Source organism: Episyrphus balteatus, chromosome 2 (assembly GCF_945859705.1).
Source record: "Episyrphus balteatus chromosome 2, idEpiBalt1.1, whole genome shotgun sequence".
Lineage (NCBI taxonomy): Eukaryota > Metazoa > Arthropoda > Insecta > Diptera > Syrphidae > Episyrphus > Episyrphus balteatus.
Window position 1 is genome coordinate 13314393 of NC_079135.1, and position 12930 is coordinate 13327322.

General features: G+C 31.3%; 2 protein-coding genes across 2 annotated transcripts; both read left to right on the forward strand.

Annotated features, from left to right (window-relative positions):
- Positions 1–751: 751 nt before the first annotated feature.
- On the forward strand, positions 752–4546 carry LOC129910493 (uncharacterized). The gene is made up of 3 exons (XM_055987896.1): positions 752–998; positions 3213–3376; positions 3453–4546. The coding sequence occupies exons 1-3, from the start codon at positions 788–790 to the stop codon at positions 4515–4517; spliced, it is 1440 nt and encodes a 479-aa protein (XP_055843871.1). The 5' UTR covers positions 752–787; the 3' UTR covers positions 4518–4546.
- Positions 4547–6671: 2125 nt separating this feature from the next.
- On the forward strand, positions 6672–11664 carry LOC129911945 (uncharacterized). The gene is made up of 3 exons (XM_055989976.1): positions 6672–7006; positions 10211–10374; positions 10454–11664. Exons 1-3 carry the CDS (start codon positions 6832–6834, stop codon positions 11573–11575), a joined length of 1461 nt encoding a protein of 486 aa, XP_055845951.1. The 5' UTR covers positions 6672–6831; the 3' UTR covers positions 11576–11664.
- The last annotated feature ends 1266 nt before the right edge of the window (positions 11665–12930 follow it).

The window sequence follows — 12930 nt, forward strand, 5'->3', positions numbered from 1 at the left end:
CGGGCTGCATGACAAAACTGCCAGACTTTCGCCCGGAAGACCTCTGAATTTTAATAGCTTACAATAGCACCTTTAATTTGACACCAATATTGTCTTTTAACTCTATGAGATGCACGATGCACTTTACCACGCCAATCGTGCCAGGATGCGAACGGGAAGACCTGTGGTTTTCGTAACTACTAATAGCCCTCTTTCACTTCCCATTTCAAATTTTCTTTAGCTCGATGAGTTGAGCGTTTCTGCAGTGGCCGCCCGCTCTAAAACTAATACAATAATCTTAAGATTATGAAAATTAAAATTTCTTATAGCCAAAATGGATAATTTTTTTTTAAAGCAATAAATATACCTACGAGTATTATTATTAAAATAAAATTTTGATTTTATGATTCATGGTATCCTAAAACTAATCGTATAAATGTATAAAATCTATTTATTTATCAAAAGAATTTTCATAATTAGATTTCACGGAATTGATTTTTTTTAACTGGTATTTTTTTTTTAAATCAATAATCAAGTTATCAAAGTTTTCAATCTTAGCTTTTGGGAAAGAAAATACTTGACAAGTCTTTTGGCCTTCAGATAACTGCTAACTAAATTGATATGAATAAACCAGCGTGTACGAATAATCAGTAAATAAAGTCACAGTAGCAACTTTGCTGTCATTTGTATAAGACTTTTTTTTTACAAATATGTACCTATTAAAAATTATAATAAATTAAAAGATTTTTTTTTTAACATTTATGTATTTTTTTTATTAACTTACTAATTTCAAAGTGATTGTTGAAATATGAATCAATCACAACCTTCAACAATGTCAACTACCGACAACAGGAGAGTTATAATTTCAGAACCACCTCAATGTGACTTTTACACTATTCCAATTCAAACCGGGAATCAAGTAAACTATGGATACACACAACGGATTTATGTGGAACCGAATTTTGGATGGTTTACAGATTTTCTAAGAAATATACGACAAAGTGGTTCTTTGATATCAGGTAAATAATACTAATTAGACAATTATTGTGTTATAAAACTATACATTGTAAATTGTCTTTTGACATCAATTACAACTTTTTCATAGAAAAATGAGGTTTCGCTTTTGGACAATTCTTCCACTTTAGTAATCTGGGTGCATTTCAGCAGTTTCGATAGTTTGTCGCAAGTTCCAGATGTAGTTTGTCGGCAAAGGACACTTATGTCGTTTTCTATTGACTTTTGAGATTTTTGTGTAAAATTCTCAGATTTTCCACTGCAAATAGAATATGAAATCTAGTTTTGTAATTGTATGCGAAATCTGTGCGTATAAAAAAAATAAAACAACAACAAATGTTCAGACAAATGTCAAATAGAGGAGTGTGTGTGAAAGTGCGTGTGTTTGTATGCGTGAATCTTGATAAAAATCCAGAATCAGATTCTTGAATCTCAGATTCATTTTTTTTGTCATTTTTTTGAATCTCAAGACGCAAATAGATCATGAAATCTGAGATTTGTCCACTATTTCCCCTCTTCACCTCCCCTTTCAGCTGTCAAATTCACAAATCTCATTCTGAGATTCGTCAATAGAAAACGACATTAATTTAGTGGACTTCTATATGTATTTCGTCTGTTTGGAGAGTTTCACGGAAGCTCTGAAGCAATTTCACGCTGAAAGAAGACTGTGTGATGTGTGATCTTAGACTTTCTTGATTTTGAAGACATTTTTTTGGCGGATTGGACAAAAGACTTTTTTTTTCTTGGTGCCCCTTGTTGGTCGGGTACCTCCTTCGCATTCTTGCTCCTCTGGGTTGATTGTTATCGCTGAACCTAGCATCTTCCCAACACGACTGGGCTAGCTGAATGGGATTAACTAATACTTTCAGAAATCCTGGGTCATAGCACGAAAAAGCGATTAATTTTCTTCAATGCACCTGGTCTTGGTTTGATACTCGTATAGCTTCTAGTTTCTTCATGTATTGGGATTTATCGACGTGCTACAATGCTTTCAGCAGCTCCTGCTGTTAAGACCTTTTCGGCAGATCCTTTAAAACCGCTTCCGTAGCCTCAGTTTATGATGGTAAATACCCTAGATTCACACGGAATCTATTCCGCGCAGTCTTTCACTGGTCCTGGTTCCCAAGGGCATCGAAAACAGTTTCCTATAAGTCAACAAGTGCGTTGTTATTCCCAGCAGCCAGAATTATTGATAATGACTCACTTATCGATGTGTTTCTGTAGTTTAGTTTGAAGTAATTAAGGTATTTTCTTCAGCTAGAAAATCTTCTGTTAAATCTTTCTAAACATCAATACAGCTCTATGATCCAAGACATTGGTAAGGATTAATCAGATGTAGCTTAGTAATTTTGGTAGGATGAAAACCAAGCTTGAAGCTGCTGGCTCCGCGAAACAGAATAAGTCCCCAAAAATAAAATGAAATAAGGTAAATAAAACACACACAAAACAACAACAATATTTCTTAAACGGTGAGTTATTTCTTTTTTTTTTAGCTTTATTTCATTTTTCTTTTTGGGGCATAATTTCATTATGAAATAGGACTCCGATGGAATAAGGCCCCAACACAATTTTCGGGGCTTAATTTAATTTTATTTTAAAAACGTTTTGGGGCCTGTCTTTCACAAAAAGTTTTGTGAAAATCTACTAATAAAGGATCAAGAGCTGGTAAGGTATCGCTTATTGTGGACACAAAATCCATTATTTTAGCAATTCTGTTTCTAACTAATGCTTTTCAATTCAAAGATCGCGCTGCAAACCATCATAGAGTAACAGAATAGAAGGAAAATCGGGCGAAATCAAAAGAAGTTGGTGCCTTCTTTCATTTATTTTTGGGACATTTTTACATTTCGTTGGGAACTTAGTTGGGACATAGTTTCATTAAGAAAAAGTACTCAAATTTGGGGTCTTATTTCATTTTTTCTTTTCGGGTATTATTTCCTGGGGTCTACATAATTTCACAGTTTGCAATTCCTCACTTCCCTTTTCTGTATCAAAGACTTTGGATTTATTGACAGGTTCAATAGGTAAATGTACGGATCTTCACCAAAATCAGGTCGTTTATCGGACATTACTATATTTTGTTAGTAAACCACTACGTTTTGATAAATTTGGTTCCAATTTATCGCAAACAAAATTGAAACAATTTTTTATTTTAACTTTAACCAAAAAAAAACATTGAACAAGAGTTTAAAGTTGAACTTTCATTTTGATTTTTTTAGCATTTTTTATTTTCATTTCTGGTGGCTTCAGTGCGATGTCGAGTATTACTTATGGGCTTATATTACCCGGATCACATGCTCAAATTTGTTGGTTCATTGGCATCATAATTGGATCTTGCATATCTGCTATCTTGGTTAATAAGGTCCCAAAGCGTTCATTTTATGTAAGTTTGTTTTTAAAGAAATAAGTATTAATTTTTTAAATACAAAAATTTTGTATTCTCATCATCTTTTCTATAGATTGTTGCATCATTATTTATAATGGCAAACGGAATTCTATACACCACAAAAAGAGGAAGCGTTTCAGCGACTATTGCGGCTCGTTATTTTAATGGAATCGCTATTGGCTACACTCTGATTCCAACTATTTTGAATGGATCTGAACAATCGGTGAAAAGATTCAGAGGAATGAATCTTTGTGTTGAACATATTGGTCTCTCTGTTGGTGCTCTCCTGAGTTCAGTTGTTGGACAGATTCAGCTAGAAGGAGTTTGTTCATTATTTTGTGGTATACTGGCTTTTGGTTCTGCAGTTATCTTAACCCTCGAATCTCCAGTATTTTATTTGCGCAAAAATAAAGAGTTTGAAGCAGTGCATGTTTTACGCAGACTTCAGAGGCACAAGATTATCACGGATGAAACTTACGTATTGCTTGCTGAGAACAAGTCACTACTCGCAGAAGATTTAAATAGAGGATTGTCAGTTAATATTCGTAGGAGCTGGATACCAATGATAAAAATGATACTTTTCCGTTGCTTTGTTTCGATGTCTTCAATTCTTCCAATGTTTCTCACGTTCTTCATAGCTTATGGAAATGTTATTGCACAAAGTAACAACTTCTCCTACACCTTTTATTACATGTTTCTATTGATGCCATTGATTGGAGGCCTGATTTCATGGTTTTCCTTGGACACTATTGGACGCAGGATACCAAGTGCATTGGCATTACTTATATGTGGTGTAATATTCTTTGTAATTGCTATGAGTGTTGAAAAAGCAAGAATATACTTTCTTCTCATCTATAAATTACTATCTGGTATTATTGCTCCAGCAAGTACTTGCTATTTGAGTGAAGCCTTTTCAGTTTCTGTAAAACCTTTTTTCATTTTGGTTGCAATTGTCTCTGAAAACATTCTTCAAATTGTCACTTCAAATTATTTGATATCAGAATTTTCAACAGAAACTTTTTGTTTTACTCTGAGTGCATTGCACATAATTTATGGAATTCTTTTCTTTTGCATTATGCCAGAAACTAAGAAAACTACTTTGCGTGATGCGTTCAAAAAGTTTCAACCAACAACATAAAATTTTTTTGTTATTTTTTAGTTGTTAATAAAGTGTTAAAATTCAAGAAATAAAAAAAATTGTTGGTTGTTTTAATTTTTTTCTTGCACGAAGCTCTCAAAAATTATGGAATAAGGAATAAAGAATAAATAAATTACGAACGAAATTGTGAAGACAAATTATTTTTATTAAAATGTCTCCACATAAAAATAAAAAGATTTTTTTTAAATTAAGTAGACTCTTTTTTTTATTAGTGCATTCAAGAAATTAAGAAAATTTTCCTCTTGATTTAAAGAGGAAGTCTTCTTGGCAAAACAACATCATGCAGAATTCCGCCTAATTTAATATAGAATCCGCTTATTTTTAGCTAATCTTTTTGCTCGAAGTTAGGACCAGTATCTGTTAGTAGCACAGATATTCAGACCATGGTTAATTTAAATAAATACCGTTAATATTTACTACATTAGGCAACTTAAATCGCAAGAGATCAGCATATCATTTTACTTTCCTGATCCTGTTTCGAATAACTTTTTAAGCCAAATGCAAGTAGGGGAAGTGGGGGCAAGACCGCCTATGGGGGCAAGACGGTTTTCGTACTGTGTTGTATGAAAAAAGTAAAATTGGCAACACTTGCAAAAATAGGTGCCCTTTGGTACGATCGATCACGTCTGTAAGTTTTAGCAATTTTGGTTAAGACCCCGAAGAGTTACTGTAAATTTTGTGATTTTTCATCAAATTGTTATCGTTATATCGTGAAAAGTCAGTTATATTTTTGACACTTAATGAATAAAAACTGTATTCTATTTAAAAGATGTTTTTTATTGGTTTTTAAGACAGTCAAACACTAAGTGGGCGGTCTTGCCCCCACTTCCCCTATATAGAACCAGCGGCAATAGCAAGATTGCCAAAGAAACCAACAGAGTTGTCACATCCAAAGTGTTGAATCTCCGCTAGGCCGTTACAACGAAATCCCTGCTTCAATATAATAAGAGCTAAGAAACACCTGTGTACCTGAGTACAAACCTTACAAGCCGGAGCTGCAAAGGAGAATCGGGACAGCTGTATATACCCGAAATACAACGGAAGAAAATGACAATGTTGCCCTAGTAAATTCACGAGTTTTCTCGGTAAAATCAGGGGTTTCCTCAGTAAAATTATGGATCGCTCAGGTAAAATGACGCGTTTTACATGGTAAATTGACTAGTAACCTAGGGGAAATCATGAGTTGCTCCAGTAAAATTACGAAATTCTCCGGCAAAAATGTCTATGTTTATCTGAACTTAGTTTAGACAAGGTTTGTCAGGTGGGTCAGATTCGGATTATCCAGACCCCTTACTAAGTGGGGGGGGAGGTTTTGAATGATGATATTCCCTCGGAAATTGTAACGGAGTTATGAATACCAGAGTTATGCGCGACAAGGATACGCGCGTCAAAGTTACGCAAAACCGAAGTTACGAAAAACCGAAGTTATGAAAGACCGAAGTTATGAAAGACCGAAGTTAGGAAAAACCGAAGATTAGACACCCCGGTCCCATACCCAATTTTTTTCTTGCTTTGACTCAACCTATACGCTCTAGGTATTTGGTACGTTCATCCTGTATATCCTCCATCTCAATGGTTGCCAACCCCAGAACCACGTTTCATAGCTTTGGTGCTCATAGCTCTGGTTTTTCATAACTTCGGTTTTTCGTAACTTCGGTCTTTCATAACTTCGGTCATTCATAACTTCGGTTTTTCGTAACTTTTTTCGTAACGCGCGTAACTTTTTCGCGCATAACTCTGGTATTCATAACTCCGTCGGTTTTCCGTAACGTCTAAATTTCATTTTTTTTTTTAGTTTTTAAAAATTCCATTTTAGAGTAATGCACAAATGGCTTCATTTCGAGTTAATCACCCTGTAATGCAGTCTTTGTTTTAATAAAAACCCCCCTTTGATCTATATTATACCATGTAACTTGGTATATTTTAAGTTTATGATTCATGAATAAAATATTTATGTATAAAAACGGAAACTGCAACTAAATTTTAATTTATTGATTTCTTATCTATGATAAAAATCTAATCGTACATTATTATAATTTCATGGAAAAATCGCACTTGACTTGATGTTTTTGTATAGCTAGAACTTTTCGATATCTTTTCACCAATATTGATATTAAAGCTAATAATAAACACCATGGGAAATCAGTAATCAACACCTTGTCGTAGTTAAAGCATTGCTATCAGTCTTTGCTTGTTTATTAAAAAAATTAATTTTTTGAATAAATAAGGTTGAAAGTACAATTATTTAAATATTTTATAATTTTACGACTCTAGAAGATTGATTTATTCAAATATGAATCAATCACAATCTTCTGACAAACGAACCGACGGACTTCCTGCACCCGTTTGGGAAAATAATACGACTCAAGTAAGGATTGAAACCAACTATGGACAAGCAGAACCACCACGTTTAAGCTGGTTTAAGGATTCACAAAAAAATAAACCACAATCGAATTCCTTATCTGCAGGTAATAATTTATTTTAAGAAAATTCATATACAGTACATAATACGTAGTAATTAATTTCATATTATGGTGTTTACAAAGTGAATGGTAATTGATAAGCTTACAACACACAGAAGTGTTAAGCACGTTTGCTGCCAACCATACTAAATTCCTTTTAAAAGAGTTGTGTTGATTCTATTAGAGCTTTTATGAACTAAAGTGAAGTGTATTGTATTTCTAGCTTATTTTTGATGGGAAAAATATACTTCTTCTGTAAGAACGTTCTTTATCTAAATGCCTGTTAAGAAACAGGGACAAGCTAATTCTTCGAAAGTGTAATTCTTCATTTGATTTTATATTAGAGTTATTTTGTGAAGTTTTAGTTGATTGCTGATAAACAAAGCATTCTATATCTGACCAGCGTGATGGTTACTGGCTGATTGCATATGCAAATGAAGAAAAACCGGTTTTCGGTTTTTTTTTCTTGATTTGACATAAAAAACAAAATTAAACCTAATTTGTCAACCAAAAAATAAACTTTTCGAGGAAAATCCCTGAGCAAAGCTTTTTTTAGTTTGATTTTGTTATAAGGCCCAATTTATTGACTCTCCATTAAACTTAAATTGCCATTAAAAAAGGGAATTTTAAAATTAAAAACTAAATTCGTTAAATTCAGTCTCTTTTAAGGATTTTTTTGAAGTTTGGCATCATTTACTAGTTGAGCACTAAATTTAAAAGTCGTTTTAGTTAAAACACCAAATTCGACCTTTTAAGAGGGAATTTTAGAGCAAATGGAGGTTTTAAACAGGATTTCTATTTATTCACTCTCCATTAGCGTCAAATGTTATTTCATTTATTATTTAATTAAACAAAGTTTCAGTGTCAGTTAACAATTAAAAATAAATAAAACATGCATGAATATGGAAAAATGGGATGGTGAAAATGTGTTCAATCAATTTAATAAGACCAACGTTTGGTAATTGGTAACTTTGGCTTACAGAACAAGTTGTTTTTGTGTTTTTTTAGTTCAAACGACATGTACGTTATACGGATGAGTTGCTTCAGGTTTTGGCCACTACTGGCATATCTCTCTCGCCAGACAAGAATATATTTATAGGCTTGCCAGAAATTTTTGAAACTATGGGTATGAGGGTTAAATGAACAACACTTTATTTGAGATTTTTAAAGAAATAAATGCATTTCTTATCCACTTCACAGAGCGCAGAAGAGCACAGAGAATATTTACACGACTAGTGAAACTAATCAGGGTTGAGATTCTGCGTAATCCTAATCATCTGAAAAATTACAATATTTTCAGCCTTTGGTTTCCACTGGTATATCGTAACACCGTCTATGGGTTTTGCCTGGCGTTTAGCTGCTTACGGGCCATCATTTTTGTGTTTTTTATATTGTTTATCCTTCAAATTTAAATATATTTTATTTGACACAAAATGTAGCTTTTGACAGTTTAATTTTTCGAAAAATAATCCTGGGATATTTTTAATGGAGTTTTAAATTTAAAGTTTCCATTAAATGTAAAGACTTTAACTAAAGCAGAGTTAATTAAATGAATTTTTAATGATGGAAACTTAAAGACGTCAATATAGATTAACAAAGCTTTAAACTAAAACGACAAATTTCAAAATTTAATAGAGGCTCAATAAATTGGCCCTAAGAGTTCTTAACTCACTCTTATAGGAGTTTTGAGGAATTTTTAAAGCTGAATATGAATGAAAATGTATAATTATGTGGTAAGAAAGAAATTGGGAAAGAATGTTTTGAGGGTTTTCAGTTTTTTGTCTCGTCGGATCTTTTTTTGTTGGATGTTTTTTTTCAGTCGTTTTTTTTTCGGTTTTTCGGTTTTTTATGTAAAAACCGGTTTAAACCCCGAGGACAAAAAAAACCGAAAAAACCGGTTAACCGAAGCAAAAAAAACGAAACCGGTTTAAACCGGCCGGTTTTTCCCATCCCTAGTTCCAAATCAATTAAAAACCCTTACGGCCATACTATTAGTTTAAGTAATACATCTGGAATCTGGATGTTTAGAAATTTAAGTGTCAAAAATAATTCCAAATCCATAGTATTCACTTCTTGAATCCAATCTTAAATCCAATTTTTTTAAATCGAATCTCGTTAAATCCAAAAAAAATTTAAACTGCTCTCTGGAGTTCTGTTTAAGTTTATAAATCCAGATGTAAAATTCATTTTCACAGTGTTCAGTTGTTTTGTCAAGTATTTTGAAAAGAAAAACAAAAAGATAAATGCAAATTATACTTAATTTATTGAATAATCACATAATTTTTGTTTGGTTAATTAATATGAACAAAAAAAAATTTAATCCTTGGATTTATTAAATTCAGATTGAAGTGAGTGGATTTAAATTTCATTTTAATTCAAACTTAATCCAGAGTGAATAATATGGTCGTTATGATCCTTTCCCCAAAACTAGATATGTAATTTGTTTTGTATAGAAAGGAAATTAAAAAAATTAAAATCATTTAAGTTATTTACAAAAAAATATTTTTTTATATAGCTTTACAAGTTTTAATAAAAATAATTTATTTCATTTTTATAAAATTAATCAACCCGTTTAAAAAAATCGATTTTTCAAAAAAAATATTTAGGTACCTGAATATTTTTTTAAAAATCCAAAAATGTGTTTTTTGAAAATTTTGTAAAATTTTTATGTTATGATTTTGTGTACAAATTTTGGTTGAAATCAGCTAGATCGTTTAGGAGAAATTCAGAAATAAAAAAAAATATGCAGCTTTTTTAATTAAAGTTAATAATGCAATTTATAATTGGCCCTCAAAAATGCGTTTAATTTTTCTGGGGTACAATGTAAACAAATAATTTGTTCAAGGGCCCAGTAATGTTAATGGTTGAACTCTAAAATCCAGTACTTTTTTTAAGTACCTAGCTTATTTTCTTACCTTCATCTTGCCTTTCCCTTAAAGGAGGGTTAAATATGTAAGCGGTATGTTTAAGTATATCTTCCCCATTAACTTCTTATTTTCTTATCATAATTTGAAAAATGAGGTATTTTTGGAAACATCTTGCTTATCCCCTAGTTATAGGCTATGCAATGTACTTTAAAACTGTGTCATCTTGAAAGGAAAAGTTTTGAACTAGTCTTGTTTTAGTTTTTGAACATATTTTGTTTTTAATTTAAATTGTTTTATGTTTTTTTTTTAAGTTTTTTGAATTTTATTTTATATATATTTTCAGCATCTGTTATTTTCGTTTCGGGTGGCATGAGCTGGGCATCAAGTATTGGCTTTGGAGGATTTACAGTAGGATCGCACATTCAAGTGTGTTGGTTTTTTGGTGTCATAATTGGAGCTTGTATATCCGCTATCTTAGTTCATAAGATAAAAAGACGTTTATTCGATGTAAGTTTTTTCATTTTTCAAAGTAAACAAAAATCATAAATTATTAAAATTAAAACTTTTTATTTTATTCTTTTTACAGATTGTTGCATCGGTACTTGTAGTTTTAAATGGAATTATATTCATTGTTAGCGATAGCTATACAGCACTTGTTTTTGCTCGTTATTTCGATGGCATTGCGTTTGGATTGACTTTAATTTCAATTATTATCGCTGGATCAGAGCAATCGGTAAAGAGATTCCGAGGAATGCACCTAACTGTTGAGCAAACAGGTCTTGTTTCTGGTGCAATTATAAATATATTTGTCTTAAATAATAGTTGGAATCCATATCCAAATTTTTTTTATGGAATTCTCGCAACATGTTTCGGTCTAGTAACTTTAATTAGTACATTCTTCCTTACCATCGAATCGCCAGTATTTCATCTACGCCAAAACAATGACAATGAAGCACTTAATGTTTTACGCAGACTTCAGAAGCCTAAAATTGTTACTGACGAGACGTATTCATTGTTGAATGAGAGTAAAGCATTATTGAGAGAAGATGAGAATAGAGGAGAGTCTGCTAATATCTCCAACAGTTTAATACCAATGATTAAGTTAATTCTATTCCGTTGCTTTGTAACAATGTCTTCATTTTTACCAATGACAGCTTTATTCTACTCAGCAATTATTATGGCTACGTTTCCTAATCTTGGGAACTACACTGTTAGTTACTATTCTTATTTGTACATACTAATGCGCATGATTGGAGTCGTAATTTCAATATTTTCCTTGGACACTATTGGGCGCAAGTTACCCAGTACAATTGCAGTACTTGGTGGTGGTATACTTCTTATTGTAATTGGCATTTTAGATTTAAACACTTTTAATAAGAATAACGCAAATATAACGTTATACTTGATTATGTTCTATCAGTTATTCTCTGGAGCTATGGCTTCAGCAAGTACCTGCTATTTATCTGAGGCTTTTTCTGTATCGGTTAAACCTTATTTCATTTGTGCTGTAATTTTGTGTGAAAATCTTCTTCAAATCATCGTTTGTTGTACGATATCAAATTTAAACGTTACAACATTTAGTTACACTTTGGGAATAATGCAAATTATTTATGCAATTGTTTTCTATATTACAATGCCAGAAACTAGGCAAACCACTTTGCGCAATGCCTTGAAAATGTTTGAACCTATATTTCCTGGAAGAAGTTAAATTATTATTATTTTTATAGTAATTGTGTAACGAATTTTTTTTATTAAAGTTTTTATTTAAGTTAAAATAAAATGTTGTTTGTTTCGTTAGTGTCATTGTATTTTTATATAAATAAAATTAATTTTAAAGTATTAAATTTTTTTGAAAAATCAAAATTCTAAGACTTATCCCAATTGGATTATCCATCAGAAAAAAAGTTAACCCTGGAATGGTCTAAGTAATTTCCTAAAAACGGAGGAAGATTTAGAAGCGCATCAACTTTTTTAAGTAATATTGGAAGCCCAAATAAAGTCAGAAGTTCTTATATACGAAATTAGTGACATAAAGTAACGCAGTGGGTAATTATTAATATAGAGTAATATCTTACCTGCCAATATAACTTTCATAAGGTTTATGTTACTAGATTGGAAAACAAAATATAAAAAGATTTCAAGTTAAATTATATAACTTTAATACCAAGTTTTTGTTTAGGTAAATTGTCATAAAAGAATGATAATTTATATAGTAACGCACTCAACAATAATCTGAATTCAATTTATTTTTATGAAATTTATTGCATTGAATAACTTAAAAATAGATCTAAAACAACTGCTTGATCAATTTATTCTTTATATTAACACAGTGGAGCAGTAACGTGTTAAATAGTAAATATGAACTTTATTTTAAAACAAAGCGCAAAAATGTTATCACCGTCGAAATTGTTAGCACAAAAACTCTATAGGTATAAGAATAGGTAACCTTAATACTTATCTCAAAAATCTGGTAACTCAGTGGTCACGCAATAAACAATCGCATCCCTTTCAGTAACTTAAAAGATAATAAATTTATTTCATTTTGACCAATGGCTATTACTTATTTAAAATGTTAAAACAAGTCGAAAAATGAAACAATAGTTACTTTAAGTTTGTTCTCACATGTAACGCAGAGTAAATAAGATTTTATTCTATCTATTTTTAATTATTTAAAGAGTATGGGAAATAAGTATTAATTGGGATTGGAATTAAGGTGAAAACTCATTACTTTGGGAATAATTTTCTAGATTAACGCCGTATACGAGATATTTTGAGAACTGCCCGTTCGTTACCAAGAAAGAACACAATGTTACCGTGATTTGTAAGCAATTGAATTAAAATTTGGGTTATATTCTATTCGTTTTTATATACCTAAATTGTGTTCTATTTATAACTCATTATAGTTTTCCACGAATTTGTACTTTATTCTCATGAAAAATGAAATTCAACCAAAGGGATAAACTTTAAGATATCTCGTACAAAAAAATAGTGTAGCTTCTATCAGTTTCTTTTTTTTTTTCTTCAATATTCTGAAAAAAAAACATAAACTTGATTTTATCTCCT

Excerpts from the sequence above, each read along its gene's own strand:
- LOC129910493 (XM_055987896.1), top strand. The coding sequence starts at position 788 with ATGAATCAATCACAACCTTCAACAATGTCAACTACCGACAACAGGAGA. Across the intron at positions 999-3,212 it reads AAGTGGTTCTTTGATATCAG|CATTTTTTATTTTCATTTCT; the intron begins GTAAATAATACT and ends TGATTTTTTTAG. Across the intron at positions 3,377-3,452 it reads TCCCAAAGCGTTCATTTTAT|ATTGTTGCATCATTATTTAT; the intron begins GTAAGTTTGTTT and ends TCTTTTCTATAG.
- LOC129911945 (XM_055989976.1), top strand. The coding sequence starts at position 6,832 with ATGAATCAATCACAATCTTCTGACAAACGAACCGACGGACTTCCTGCA. Across the intron at positions 7,007-10,210 it reads ATCGAATTCCTTATCTGCAG|CATCTGTTATTTTCGTTTCG; the intron begins GTAATAATTTAT and ends ATATATTTTCAG. Across the intron at positions 10,375-10,453 it reads TAAAAAGACGTTTATTCGAT|ATTGTTGCATCGGTACTTGT; the intron begins GTAAGTTTTTTC and ends TTCTTTTTACAG.